Genomic DNA, 13,030 nt, shown 5'->3' with positions numbered 1-13,030 from the left:
TGGAATATTTGGGAATGTTTTTGGGAGATAAATTGGTAAATAGAGAGGGTTACATACATACATACACTTTGAAACAGATTTTATTTGAAATATTGGAGAATTCATACCCACAGTACTTTGAAGAGGAACTGTGAGGAATGCTATGCACATTTCAGAAGTAGGTGCTAATTGAAATGATGTCATGAAATGAATGGACTATTGTCTTGGAAGAACAGCCAGAGCCAGGTTGTCAGTTTTTGACCTTTTTGCAAGGCTTTTGAGCTCTCTGCGAAGTGCTCACTCAGAGGTAATTGAGAGGTTATTGTTTACCTAAAACAACAGATGGACCAGAAGACTAATTCCTATTGTTTGCTGGAGAAATTCAGGGGTTTTTGCAAGTGAGAGAGAGAAGGACATGTTGTTGGCAGTTTGAATCTCAGGTAGAGAGAGAGAGACAGACAGAAGGGAGAGAATTGATGTTAATTGAGGAAATTGAAAGGTATATCCCAAAGGGGGACATGGTGACAAACAGCTAGATTAATAGACAAATTTTCCCTGATTCACAAAAATGCATCTCAGAATGGTAGGCATTTTCAGAAAGTTAATGTGGAACAGATTAATAAGACTGTTCAGAGGATTAATATGGAGCCGGATAGTAAGCCTGAAATTAAGTGTGGAGAGAAGGTTGGAAAAGACAGAACTTCTGGATTTGTATGTAATTTTTGTAAGAAACCTCGTCATGTTATTGCGAATTGTCTAGTATTGAAAAACAAAAGAGAAAAGAAGGTTTTACCAGAAGCATGTATTCAGTTGAATTTGGGCAGAACAGAGGTTCCAAACCTGATAAGGGTATCATAGATGTTTTCACACCTTTTGTTTCAGAGGGTTTTGTTTCAGAAAAGGAGGGAAAATCACAGTTTCCAGTTAAAATTCTTAGGGATACTGGTGCTGCACCATTATTGTTCGTACAACAAACTGACACAGGGGTGACAACTTTGATTAAAGGTGTTGGAGGTGAGGTGGAGTCGATACCTCTTCACAATATAGTGCTAACTTCAGAGTTAGTTAAAGGACCTGTTGTGATAGGAGTAATTTCAAAGTTACCCATGCAGGGGGTGTCATTTTATTTGGGAATGATTTGGCAGAGGATAAAGTAGGGTCAGTGTTGAGATTAATAAATAGGCCTGGGAAGGATGAGGTGGAAATGAATTGTGAGATAGATCCTGTGTGTGCAGTAAGTGCTTCTGAAATGGTTTTGAAAGAGCAGGGTAATTGTGAGAGTAAGGATTTCTATTTGTCAAGAAAAGAGCTAATTCGGCAACAGAGCAGATACAAGTTTTGTTGACTTAACAGACAAAACAGTAACTGAACAGGAGATTAAAGAAATGGCTTGTGGTTATTACTTGAAGGGTGAATTGTTGAAACCTTATTATGAGGATAAGGGTAGTAGAGAACAGTGTTTCAGAGGTGTTAGCTGTTGACAGGGTTGAGGAAGTAATGGATCATAAGATTATGGAAACAAAGTCTTGTGCGGGTAATCTTAAAGAAACCATGGTTCCTGTGCGCCTGTCTAACTCAGCAATTTTGGAAAATTTGGAGAAAAAGTTAGGTCATCTTAAGTCACAAGAGCAGATGCAGTTAAAATAATTAATTTTAAAATTTACAAATTTTTTCCCTGATGTTCCAAAAAGGACATCAGTGATTTACCATAATGTGGATGTAGGAGAAGCAAGTCCCATTAAACAACACCCATAAAGAATAAACATTCAGAAAAGTAAAATTATGGATCAGGAGGTGGAATATATGTTGATAAATGATATTATCAGACCTTCAAACTCAGATTGGAGTTCTCCTTGTCTTCTTTGGCTTGGCTTCGCGGACGAAGATTTATGGAGGGGGTAAAAAAGTCCACGTCAGCTGCAGGCTCGTTTGTGGCTGACAAGTCCGATGCGGGACAGGCAGACACGGTTGCAGCGGTTGCAGGGGAAAATTGGTTGGTTGGGGTTGGGTGTTGGGTTTTTCCTCCTTTGCCTTTTGTCAGTGAGGTACCAAAACCAGATGGAACTGTTAGGTTTTGTACAGATTACAGGAAGGTTAATTCAGTCACTAAAACAGATGCTTATCCGATTTCAAGAATTGATGACTGTATTGATAAAATTGGAAAAGCTAAATTTCTTACTAAGTTGGATTTGTTGAAGGGTTACTGGTATGTGCCTTTAACTGAGAGAGGAACGAATATGTAGGCTTTTGTTAATCCATCTAGTTTATATGAGTATAATGTGTTACCTTTTGGCATAAAAAATGCCCCCGCAACATTTCAAAGTATGACTAATTTGGTTATCCAAGGGTTAACACATAGAGATGCTTAGATTGATGACTTGGTCACAAAAGGTGATACATGGGAAGAACATTTAAGGCAATTGGTCAAATTGTTTGCAAGATTATCCAAAGCAAACTTAACTGTTAATTTAGCGAAGAGTGAATTTGCAAATGCCACTGTGACATACTTGGGTCATGTAGCTGGTCATGACAAAGTTGCACCTATTCAAGCAAAGGTGAATGCAATTTCTGAGTTTCCTATTCCCAATGGCAAGAAAGCAGTGAGAAGGTTTTTAGGAATGGCAGGATATTATAGGAGGTTTTGCAGAAATTTTGCTGAGGTTGCTCTCCCTTTAACCAACCTTTTGAAGAAAGGGGAGAAATTTGTGTGGACTAAAGAGTGTCAGACAACTTTAGAAAATTTAAAGGATATGCTATGCCATTATCCTGTGTTAAGGTCTCCTGATTTTGATAATCCTGTTTCTGTAGCAGTGGATGCTAGTGAGGGATCAGCAGGTGCAGTAATAATGCAAAAACATAATGAGATTGACCATCCAGTTGCCTACTTTTCAAAAAAATTTAATGTTCATCAAAGGAATTATTTCACTATTGTAAAAAAACTGTTGTCTATTGTATTTGCTCTGCAGAATTTTGATGTATATCTCGGTACCTCTCAGGAACCAGTTATATTTACTTACCACAATCCTCTGGTTTTTTTTAATCAAATGAAGAACAAAAAGCAGAAGATTGTTAAACTTGAGTTTAATATTACAAGAATATAACCTGCAGATTATTCATATCAGAGGTTCAAATAATGTTATGGCAGATTGTCAAGATGTTAAAATTGATCATGTATAAAAATGTTCTCAACATTTTTATTTTATTATAACGTTATTTTATAGTGAATTGTTATATTTTTAGTGATTTTAAAAACAGTTTAGTTATTACTGAATTTTAACACAAGAGTTAAAATTCCTTTAAAGGGGGAGGTATGATGAATATTTGGGAATATTTTTGGGAGATAAATTGGTAAAATTAGAGAGGGTTACATATATACGCACACTTTGAAACAGATTTTATTTGAAATATTGGAGAATCTCAGATAGAGAGAGAGAGAGAGACAGAAGGGAGTCTTTGACTGTGTGTGACATAGAAAGCTGTAACAAGCCAGGAGAAGCTTGTTGGAACTGAAAGAGAAGCTCAGTGTGGTGGATGGCTGGAAGTCCTATCTGTCTGATGTTTCTCTTGGAATAAGTGGAACAGAAAGGAACTCTGTAGCCTGAAAGAAAGAAGTTATCATCTTGATGATAAGATGGGTCAAGTTTCATCAGCAAGACATTGAGGTGACTAATGGTGGTACCTCATTTGTGGAAATCCTAGATCCACACATCTCTCTCTTCAAACCTACAAGAACCTTCTTGAGCAGTAACCATTTACCTTTTGTGCACCAAAGCCTGGTGAACTTTATACATGTTTAATTCTGTGCACAGTATAAGAATTGCCTGCAACCAGTGAACTTGGAAGAAGGAGAAGTAAGATTGAACTGTGAACCAAAGAACTTTTCTTAAATTTACACACACATTACATACACGTGTGCTTAGAATTAGAAGGGGGGGTTAAGTTAATAGTGATAAGTTAAAGTTTGATTCTGTTTTCATGTTTAAAGATAATTAAAAACAACTTTTGTTTAAGTAACTACTTGTCATGGTGAATATCTATTGCTACTGGGTTTTGGGGTCCTTTGGGCTCGTAACAAGACCAATCTCCCCATTGAATGTCGATGCTAAAATTTTGTAGAAAATCTTTGCCAATAGGATGTAAAACATTTTACCATCAGTTATTTCTGAAGATCAAATTGGGTTTATACACCCTAATATTCCTATTTTAATATATTTTGTTTAATGAATATTATGTTTTTGCTTTTCAGGAAATCTCCTGAGTGTATTCTTTCATTGAATGCTCAAAAAGCTTTTGATCAGACAGAATAGACATATTTTTTTACCACCCTTGAAAATTTTAATTTTAGTTCTGATTTTATACATGGGTTAAACTACTATATTCACAACCCTCTTCCACAATTCTTACTAATTTCCAACAATTTCAACCCTTTAATCTGCGACAAGGCACTATTCAAGGATGCCAGTTAAACCCTTTACTATTGGATCTGGCAATTGAACTTTGGCATCTGTAACTACAAACTACATGAGCCACAATAACTGAAGTCCACACAGTAAATGCCAATAATAAATAAAGTTTACTCAAAACATCCACGTGACATTTAATCAGTCCCAACACCCTTCCAGGTTTCCAAAACCCACCCCTTGAGCTCTGGCTGCCCATCACCATTCCCAGAGTCTTGATGGGCAGATTGCTCAGAAGTCCCACCTTCCACCTGCAGCCTGCATTCCTGCAGGCATGTGCTTCTCCGCAGTAATGCTGACTTCCTAGCACTATTAGAACCCCACACCCGTCCCTGCTGATTCTTGTGTGGAGTGATCCGCTACACCACTACCCCCAAAATTGCCACTAAGTTCAGGAAAGGTGCCAGGCAGATCCAGAGATTTGGGTGGTCAGCCATGAGGCTTTTTGGTCAGCATGGGGTAATCACTGGTTATATCCACATGCTCCAGTTTCAGAGGTCTATGGTATAAATGTCCTGTCAGCTTCCAACATCCAATGTGTAAACCATGCCTTCTCTTTTAAGGAGTGCCCTCCTTTGTAGGGGCACTGCAAAGGAAAGCCAAGTGGTATTCTCTGGACAAAACTATAATCAGTCATTTGTAGTGCAAAGGAACATGAGTAGGAGGATTACCATGTCTGGCTGGTTGAGGAGTGGGCACAGGTGAGCGCAGGCATTTTATAAGGTCAAGCTGTTCCACCGTCATGGTTGCCAGGTCAAAATGTATCCCCAGGAACAGAAATTGAGGTACTGTATACAATCTCTGTTGAAGATGCTGCGAGATCCTCTTTCGGTGCGGTACAGATACCAAGCAGGATCCAGGGCAGCTCGTCGAGCCAATTAGGACCCTGAAGACATGCTTTCAACACAGCCTTAATATGCCGATGGAAACTCTCCACCAAGCCATTCGCTTGAGGATGGTAGGCAGTAGTATGGGTAACTGACTACCGCAGAACCTGCCCAGGGCTGACCACAAAGTGGAAGTAAATTGTGCACCCCTGTTGGAAGTGATATGCATTGGAACTCCAAATCAGGCAATCCAAGATGTAATGAAAGTCTGCACACAGCACTCTGCATCACAGAATTCCATGGGCACTACCTCAGGCCAATGCGTCAACCTATCCACCATTGTGAACAGATACCTCATTCTTTTATAAACTGTGAGAAGACCCATAATGTCCACATGTACATGTTGAAATTGTCATTGAGCCATAGAGAACTGTTGCAAAGGAGGTTTGATGTGGCGTTGCATCTTGGCCAATTGGCACTGGAGATATGTCCTGGCCCACTGCAAGCATTGTGTCAGTGGCAGTGCCAAATGTAGCGAGCAGCAATAAGTTTCACCATAGACTGTATTGATGGGTGTGATAACCCATGTATATCAGTAAAAAATTTAAAGCGCCAACTATCAGGAAGTACCAGTCGAGGCATTCTGATAGAGGCATCGCAGAGTACTACAGGGGAAAACACAGCAGATGCCCCCCCACCCCCAACAGCTAGAGGTGAACCTGCTCAGGCGGTTTCTCTGTCTGCTGGACCATCCAAGGCAGTGCGACCTACAATGAGGCGATGGCTGAGCTGCGGGCGCTGTACAAGCCTAAAGTGAATGTGGTGTACTCCCGTTACCTGCTGGCTTCTAGAAAACAACAGCCTGGTGAGTCCACTGAAGAGTTCATCCGAGCCCTGGTCACAATGGGAAAAGACTGTTTTGGGGAACACACAGCCAATATATCCCTAACCCAGTGCGTGGAAGAACTGATTCGAGACACCTGCGTGTCGGGTCTGAGGTCGGATTATATCCAGCAATGACTCCTCAAGGAGGACCCGCTGCCACTCAAAAAGACTATCGACTTAATCAGGACTTTAGACTCGGCCCAGTGCCACACAATGTCGATCGCGGGCAGAAGCGGGCCATCCCTGTATGTTCTACTATGAGGGCCTTCAGCCTGGGACTTGGCGTCGGGTGTTATCGACCCAACCACGTTTGCAATCACACCAACAGCATCGTCGAGATGCAACTTCTGTGGGCAGACCAAGCATTTATGACGCCTCTGCCCTGTGAGGGGGGCTACATGTTCAGGCTGTGGGAAGAGGGGGCATTACCAGAAAGTCTGCAGGTCCCAACTGCAGTCCGGGAGCAGCGCAGCGTGCATCCAGAGGAGCTTCGGGAGCTGACCGCACGCGCAGTAAGGCAAGCACCATATTGTCAGCCATCGTTCCAAACCTCAGCACCTCAGCCTACTGCCCTGATGATGTCACTTACAACCCCCATGACTCCACTTCCACCTTCTTCCTCATCGAACACTGCATGGTCAACATGGAGGTCGTCGCCATCTTGGGAAGGCCTCCCCACCAATTATGACAATGATGCCTATTCTGGCATCGGTCACTCTGAATCAAGCCAGCCCTCATCCGATCTCGGATACCATGATGCGGATCGAGGTGAATAGGCATGAAATGAACTGTCTTTTCGATAGAGGCAGCACGGAAAGTTTTGTGCACCCTGACTTTCTCTCCCGGTCTGACCCATGACCGGGACAGTTTCAGTGGATGCAAGGGACCAACAGACCAGTATCTGGGGTATTGTGTAGTGTCGCTGATGGTGAGGTGGTGGAGTGTTATAACGATTTTGTATTGTTAATTATGCCTCGTCTCTGCGAGGCGATCATCCTGGGCTTTGACTTTCAGAGTCAGTTCAGGAGCATGACAATGGCATTCAGGGGCCCCCAACCACCACTGACCATCCACAGCCACCAGTCCCCGGCACCGCCTTGTGGTCCCAGCACCCAGTCTCCGGCACCATCCTGCAACCTCACCACGCTACGAGTGCCCCCCCCCCCAATCACTGTTCGCGAACCTCACCCCTGATTGCAAATTGATCGCCACCAAGAGTAGGTGCTATAGTTCGGAGGACATGCACTTCATCCGGGCTGAGGTTCAACGACTCCTGGCATAGGGGATCATAGCACCTAGCACCAGTCCCTGGAGGGCGCAGGTTCTCATGGTCAGAGGTGCGGGCCAGCCCTGGAATGTAATTGATTATAGTCAGACCATCAACCTCTTCACCCAGTTGGACACATACCCGCTACCCCAAATAGCCGACTTGGTCAATAAGGTCACTAAGTACAGAATTTTTTCGACCATTGACCTTAAGTTGGCCTACCATCAACTCCCCCTCCATCCAGCCGAATGAATCTATAAAGGTTTCAAGGCGGACGGGAAACTTTTCCACTTCCTGCGGGTGCCTTTCGAGGTTACTAACGGTGTTTCTTCCTTTTAGAGAGTGATGGACCGGATGGTGGAGGAACACGGGCTGACGGTGACATCCCCCTATCTTGACAATGTCACCATCTGTGGCCATGACCAGCAGGACCTCGATGCTAATCTTGCAAAGTTCTTGCGTACAGCCATGTCCCTCAACTTGACGTACAATGAGGACAAATGCGTGTTCAACACAGAGCACCTGGCCCCTCTTGGACGTGTCATGGCACATGGTGTCATTGTCCCCGATCCTGACCACATGCAAACCCTCATGGAACTCCCTGTTCCAAACACCCTGAAGGTGCTCAAGAGCTGCCTGGGGCTGTTTTCATATTATGCACAATGGGTGCCTAACTACGCTGATAAAGCCCACCCCCTAATTTGTACGTCCACCTTCCCATTATCGGCGGAGACCCAGGCTGCTTTTGAACAAATTTGAGGAGACATCGCTAAGGCCACGATCCATGCCGTGGATGAAACCGCCCCTTTTCAGGTGGAAAGCGATGCCTCTGTGGTTACACTGGCTGCCACATTAAACCAGGCAGGCAGGCTGGTAGCATTATTTTCCCGCACCCTGCACAGTCCCGAACTCCAGCACTCCTATGTCAAGAAGGAGGCTCAAGCTGTCATTGAGGCGGTGCGCCACTGGCGGCACTACCTAGTCAGTAAGCGATTTACCCTGTTGACTGACCAGAGGACAGTGGCCTTCATGTTCAGTGCCAAACAACGGGTAAAATCAAGAACAACAAGGTTCTGAGGTCGAGGATTGAATTGTTCACCTACAACTATGACATCTTGTACCGGCTGGGTAAGCTCAGTGACCTCCCAGATGCCTTATCCTGAGGGACATTTCGACCGTCTCCAGATCCTGCACGACCACCTATGTCACTCCGGACTCATGAGGTTGTACCATTTTGTCAAGACATGATTCCTCCTGTACCCCATAAAGGATGTCCAGACCACGACCAGATGCTGCCAAATCTGTGCTGAGTGTAAGTCTCAGTTCTACCGGCCAGAAAAGGCACATCTCATCAAGGCCACCCGCCCTTTCGAACGAACAGGAATGCCTACTTCCTGACGGAGGTGGACGAATTCTCCAGGTTCCCCTTTGCAATATCTTGCCCAGATACGACCTCGGCTACAGTTATCAAAGCCCTGAGCAGTATCTTCACTCTGTACCCCGACTACATTCATAGTGACCAGGGGACCTCGTACATGAGTGAGGAACTGCGACAGTACTTTTTGGCCAGAGGCATAGCCACCAGCAGGACCACCAGCTATAACCCTGGAGGTAATGGCCAGGTGGAAATGGAAAATGGCACCATCTGGATGGCGCCGCTCCTAGCCCTTAGATTCAAACATTTTCCAGTGTTCCACTGGTAGGACATTCTGCCCAAAGCCCTCCATGCCATCAGGTCTTTACTATGCACCACTACTAGCACCACCCCGCATGAACACCTCTTTGCTTTTCCTAGGAGATCGGCAAATGGTTCCTCCATCCCTCCCTGGCTGACAACCCCGGGGCTGGTTCTGCTTCGGAAGCACATCAGGGGCCATAAGACGGACCCTCTGGTTGAAGCGGTGCACCTCATACATGCAAACCCTCAATACGCATTTGTGAGGTACCTGGATGACCACGAGGACACTGTGCCAATATGAGACCTGGCAAGGGCTGGAGACTCTGAGACCGCTTTGCTGGCTACTGACCATCTCGCAGACCCAATCGTGCTGCATCAGAGCACAACTCTGGAGCCTGAGCTGCCTGCAGCCGGATGTCCAGGCATCTACCCCCCATGCAGCAACGGAGGCCCACCCAGCACTCCGGGAGTCCACCACTGGCACCCCTTCTCAGACAGTCCCTGTAGTGGACGCTCCCCTGTTGGTCCCCTCTCCGGAGGAGCACCATACAGACACACCGGTTCCACGGTGGTCCAGCAGACAGAGAAGGCCGCCTGAGCAGGTTCACCTCTAGCTGTTGGGGGTGGGGGGGCATCTGCTGTGTTTTGTACTGCTGCTGTTGTGCTACTGTATTGTTGTTAAAATCTGTTGCTGTTATGACCCCAGTTATATGTACTGTCTGGCCTGCCCTCCAGGTGTCCTTCTACCTTGGCTCCTCCCTTAGTCCTGCCCATGTGACCCTGGGCCATAAAAGTCAAGTCCCCTCTCCTTCCCACTCATTCCTACCCTTGGACCCGGGCCAGCAGTCTCTCGTCCAATAAAGCCTATCGTTCCCCTCAGTCTTTGTCTGTGTCATTATTGGGGCTACAACAGAATCAAATTGCAAACTAAAAGTACAGGACCTTCATATTCTGCTTGGGTAACCTACAAGAGCATCCATGCCCCCCAGGGAACCCTAGGGCCTCAGGCTTCAATAGTTTGCACTGATCCTCTTCATGTCCTTTGTCCTCTGTTGAAATTAGGACTTAAGCTTTATTGCACTAATTGTTCCAATCACAGTCAGTATTTATATTCAGTATTACAATACCGTCATGCATTCAGATCTTTATGTCCTCGGTTGTAACATCGGAGGTCTTAATAAACAGGAAGAAGAGCTTGTAAGTTAAGAAGCACAAATCTTTACTCACCAGGTACTGGCCAATATTCATGCTCTGAGCATGCTCACCACTCAAGTGTGATGCGGCTCTTACAGTCTTGCAGTGTTCATGCTCCACCATAAAATTGTCCCAAGTTTCCTCTGTATATGACAAATACCTTCATATGTTCAGATATTTATGTGAAGATTAAATGTAATTCCAGAAACAAATATGTTCAATGTTGTCTTTGTCTGTATGCAAGTTATGTCTGGTGTGTGTCCTCATGTTTTGCATCGAGGACCAGAGAATGCTGTTTCATTGGGTGTACTTGTACAATCAGATGACAATAAACTTTTCTTGATTTAACTTCATTAAAATAAGGTAAAAGAGCAGACTGGACTGGTTAATTGAGAATTGATATTTAACAACAAAACACCAGTTCCAGTACATTTCCCTTCCACCAATTAAACTTTGGATCAAATATTAAAAATAAATTTAAAAGTTAATTCATACTGTACAGTGGTAAATAAATATCAGACTAACTTGCTGATTAATAATAATGTATCAAAAGCCACCCATAGGCTTCCTGCTAACCTTGGTAGTGCATATTTCACAGCATATTTTTTTGTAAACTATTCACAATAAACATGCCAAGAATAGGCCATACTTTAAACAATTTAAAAGCATTATTAAAGGTTAAACTCAGTTTCTTAAGAGATGATGTACATTTATGTAGCTTTCAGAGGGATCTGCACCATCTGGAAAATGGGCTGAAAAATGGCAGATGGAATATAATGCAGACAAGTGTGAGGTTTTGCATTTTGGAAAGGCATACACGGTAAATGGTAGAACACTGAGGAGTACAGTAGAACAGAGGAATCTGGGAATACAGGTACATAATTCCCTGAAAGTGGCATCACAGATGGATAGAGTTGTAAAGAGAGCTTTTGGCAGATTGGCTTTCATAAATCAAACTATTGAGTATAGGAGTTAGGATGTTATTGTAAAGTTGTAAAAGATCTTGATAAGGCCACATTTGGAGTACTTTTTGATCACCTTACTACAGGAAAGATATCAATGAGATTGAAAGAGTGCAGAGAAGATTTATTAGGATGTTGCCCAGACTTCAAGAACTGAATAATAGGAAAAGGTTAAACAGGTTAGGAATTTATTCCCTTGAGCGTAGATGAATGAGGAGAGATTGGATAAAGGTATTTAAGATTATGAGAGGGATAGGCAGAATAAATGTAGATAGGCTTTTTCTACTGAGGATAGATAAGATACACGAGGGGATACTTCTTTACACAGAGAATAGTGCGAGTGTGGAATAAGCTGCCAGGTGAAGTGGTGAAATGCGGGCTTAATTTTAACATTTAAGAAAAATTTGGACAGGTACATGGATAGGGCAGGTACATGGATAGAAGAGATATGGAGGGCTATGGACTGGGTGTAGGTCAGTGGGACTGGGCAAAAAAAAAATAGTTTGGCACAGACTAGAGGCCTATTTCTGTGCCTTAATGTTCTATGGTTCTATGAGTATTTTATTGAATCTTTATTTTCTAATTGTATTTCAAAGTTACATGGGATTGTGATAAACCAAACATCATTGTGAGCTAGAATCTGCCAGTAGATTCAATTAATGTTTATCAATGACTTGAATGTTGCAGGTCAGCTGGATAAAGCTGCTGAACATTATGAGATATTCCATCAACTCACTACAGGAAAAACATGGCAGGATGAGAATTGCTGTCTCCACTTTGCACACGCATGTATGAATCTCTGGAGGATTTACACATCACTGGCAGATGAAAAACTTGAAAGTGAACAATACAAAGAGGGAAAAACATTCCTCAGAAAAGCTTATAATGTTGCCAAGGAAGGTGAGTGCAAATAACATTTTCAGTTCCTCTGTTTTATATCATAAGAGATAATTATGGTCAATGTAGAGAGGAAATGACCAATTTGTTTTAGAGAGACAAAATTGCATATTCTGAGAAATTGATTCAGGTGGATTGATTTTGAAAGTGCATATTTATTCTTGTGTGGTTAATTTTCAAAAATTGATTCTTAAAGGTTTCCCCATGAACAATTACTTTACAGGCATGTAAAGGTTAATGAAATATTTCCAGGTGCTGAACATTTTCCAAACATTACAAGAAAAGAACCATCTTTTATCATTACCTGAAGCAGGTAGTAACCACTTAGATTTGTGAATAAATGGTCCACTGTGTGTTTCAACTTAATGCTCAGTCAGTGATGTGCCATAGCTTCATTTTGGACACCCTTTCCCAGATAAAATAAGTAATTTGTTTAATGCTGCAACCATTTTAAATACCACTGTTGCTGCTTGTTTTAATTATTCCTGAGTTCAAACACTTGATCCTGACCTCTGACATTTTCTTGCCTTCTTTAGAACCTTGAAAATACAACATCCCTTCAGAGTTACAATATTAAGGACAACATATCCAACAAACTTCAAATATAAATATTTTTGAACCAATTGAAATCTTGACAAAATTGCATCTGCAGTCAAGAGATATTGAGATGCACTGCGCTGTTGTTTTCAGCACGACTTTTACAGAACTAATATTATTTTCTAGAATGGAATGCAATTTCGAACATTTCTGCTTCAAATTATTGCCTCATCGACATAACCCAGGCATGTCTAATTGCAAATCAGTCTTACACCAAATGAAATACTTGTAATTCCATATATAACACTTCTCTGGAGATCTGCAGTTGCTTGATTTAAAGGGGG

At 42.8% G+C, this 13,030-nt stretch overlaps 1 protein-coding gene across 16 annotated transcripts in view; it reads left to right on the top strand.

Annotated features, from left to right (window-relative positions):
• The window catches only part of ttc29 (tetratricopeptide repeat domain 29), a 445,918-nt gene that overhangs the window by 125,380 nt on the left and 307,508 nt on the right, over positions 1 to 13,030 (top strand). For all 16 annotated transcript variants that reach the window (XR_011354088.1, XR_011354086.1, XR_011354087.1 and 13 more), the window contains one exon: positions 11,940 to 12,152. Coding sequence is in view for 13 of the 16 variants with exons in the window: in XM_069926383.1 (XP_069782484.1) it covers positions 11,940 to 12,152 (213 nt within the window). In the remaining 3 variants the exon portion in view is untranslated. The remainder of the gene's footprint in view (positions 1 to 11,939; positions 12,153 to 13,030) is intronic.

The sequence above is a fragment of the Narcine bancroftii genome, chromosome 3, assembly GCF_036971445.1.
Source record: "Narcine bancroftii isolate sNarBan1 chromosome 3, sNarBan1.hap1, whole genome shotgun sequence".
NCBI classification, from domain to species: Eukaryota; Metazoa; Chordata; class Chondrichthyes; order Torpediniformes; family Narcinidae; genus Narcine; species Narcine bancroftii.
This window is presented reverse-complemented; position numbering and strand designations above follow the sequence as displayed.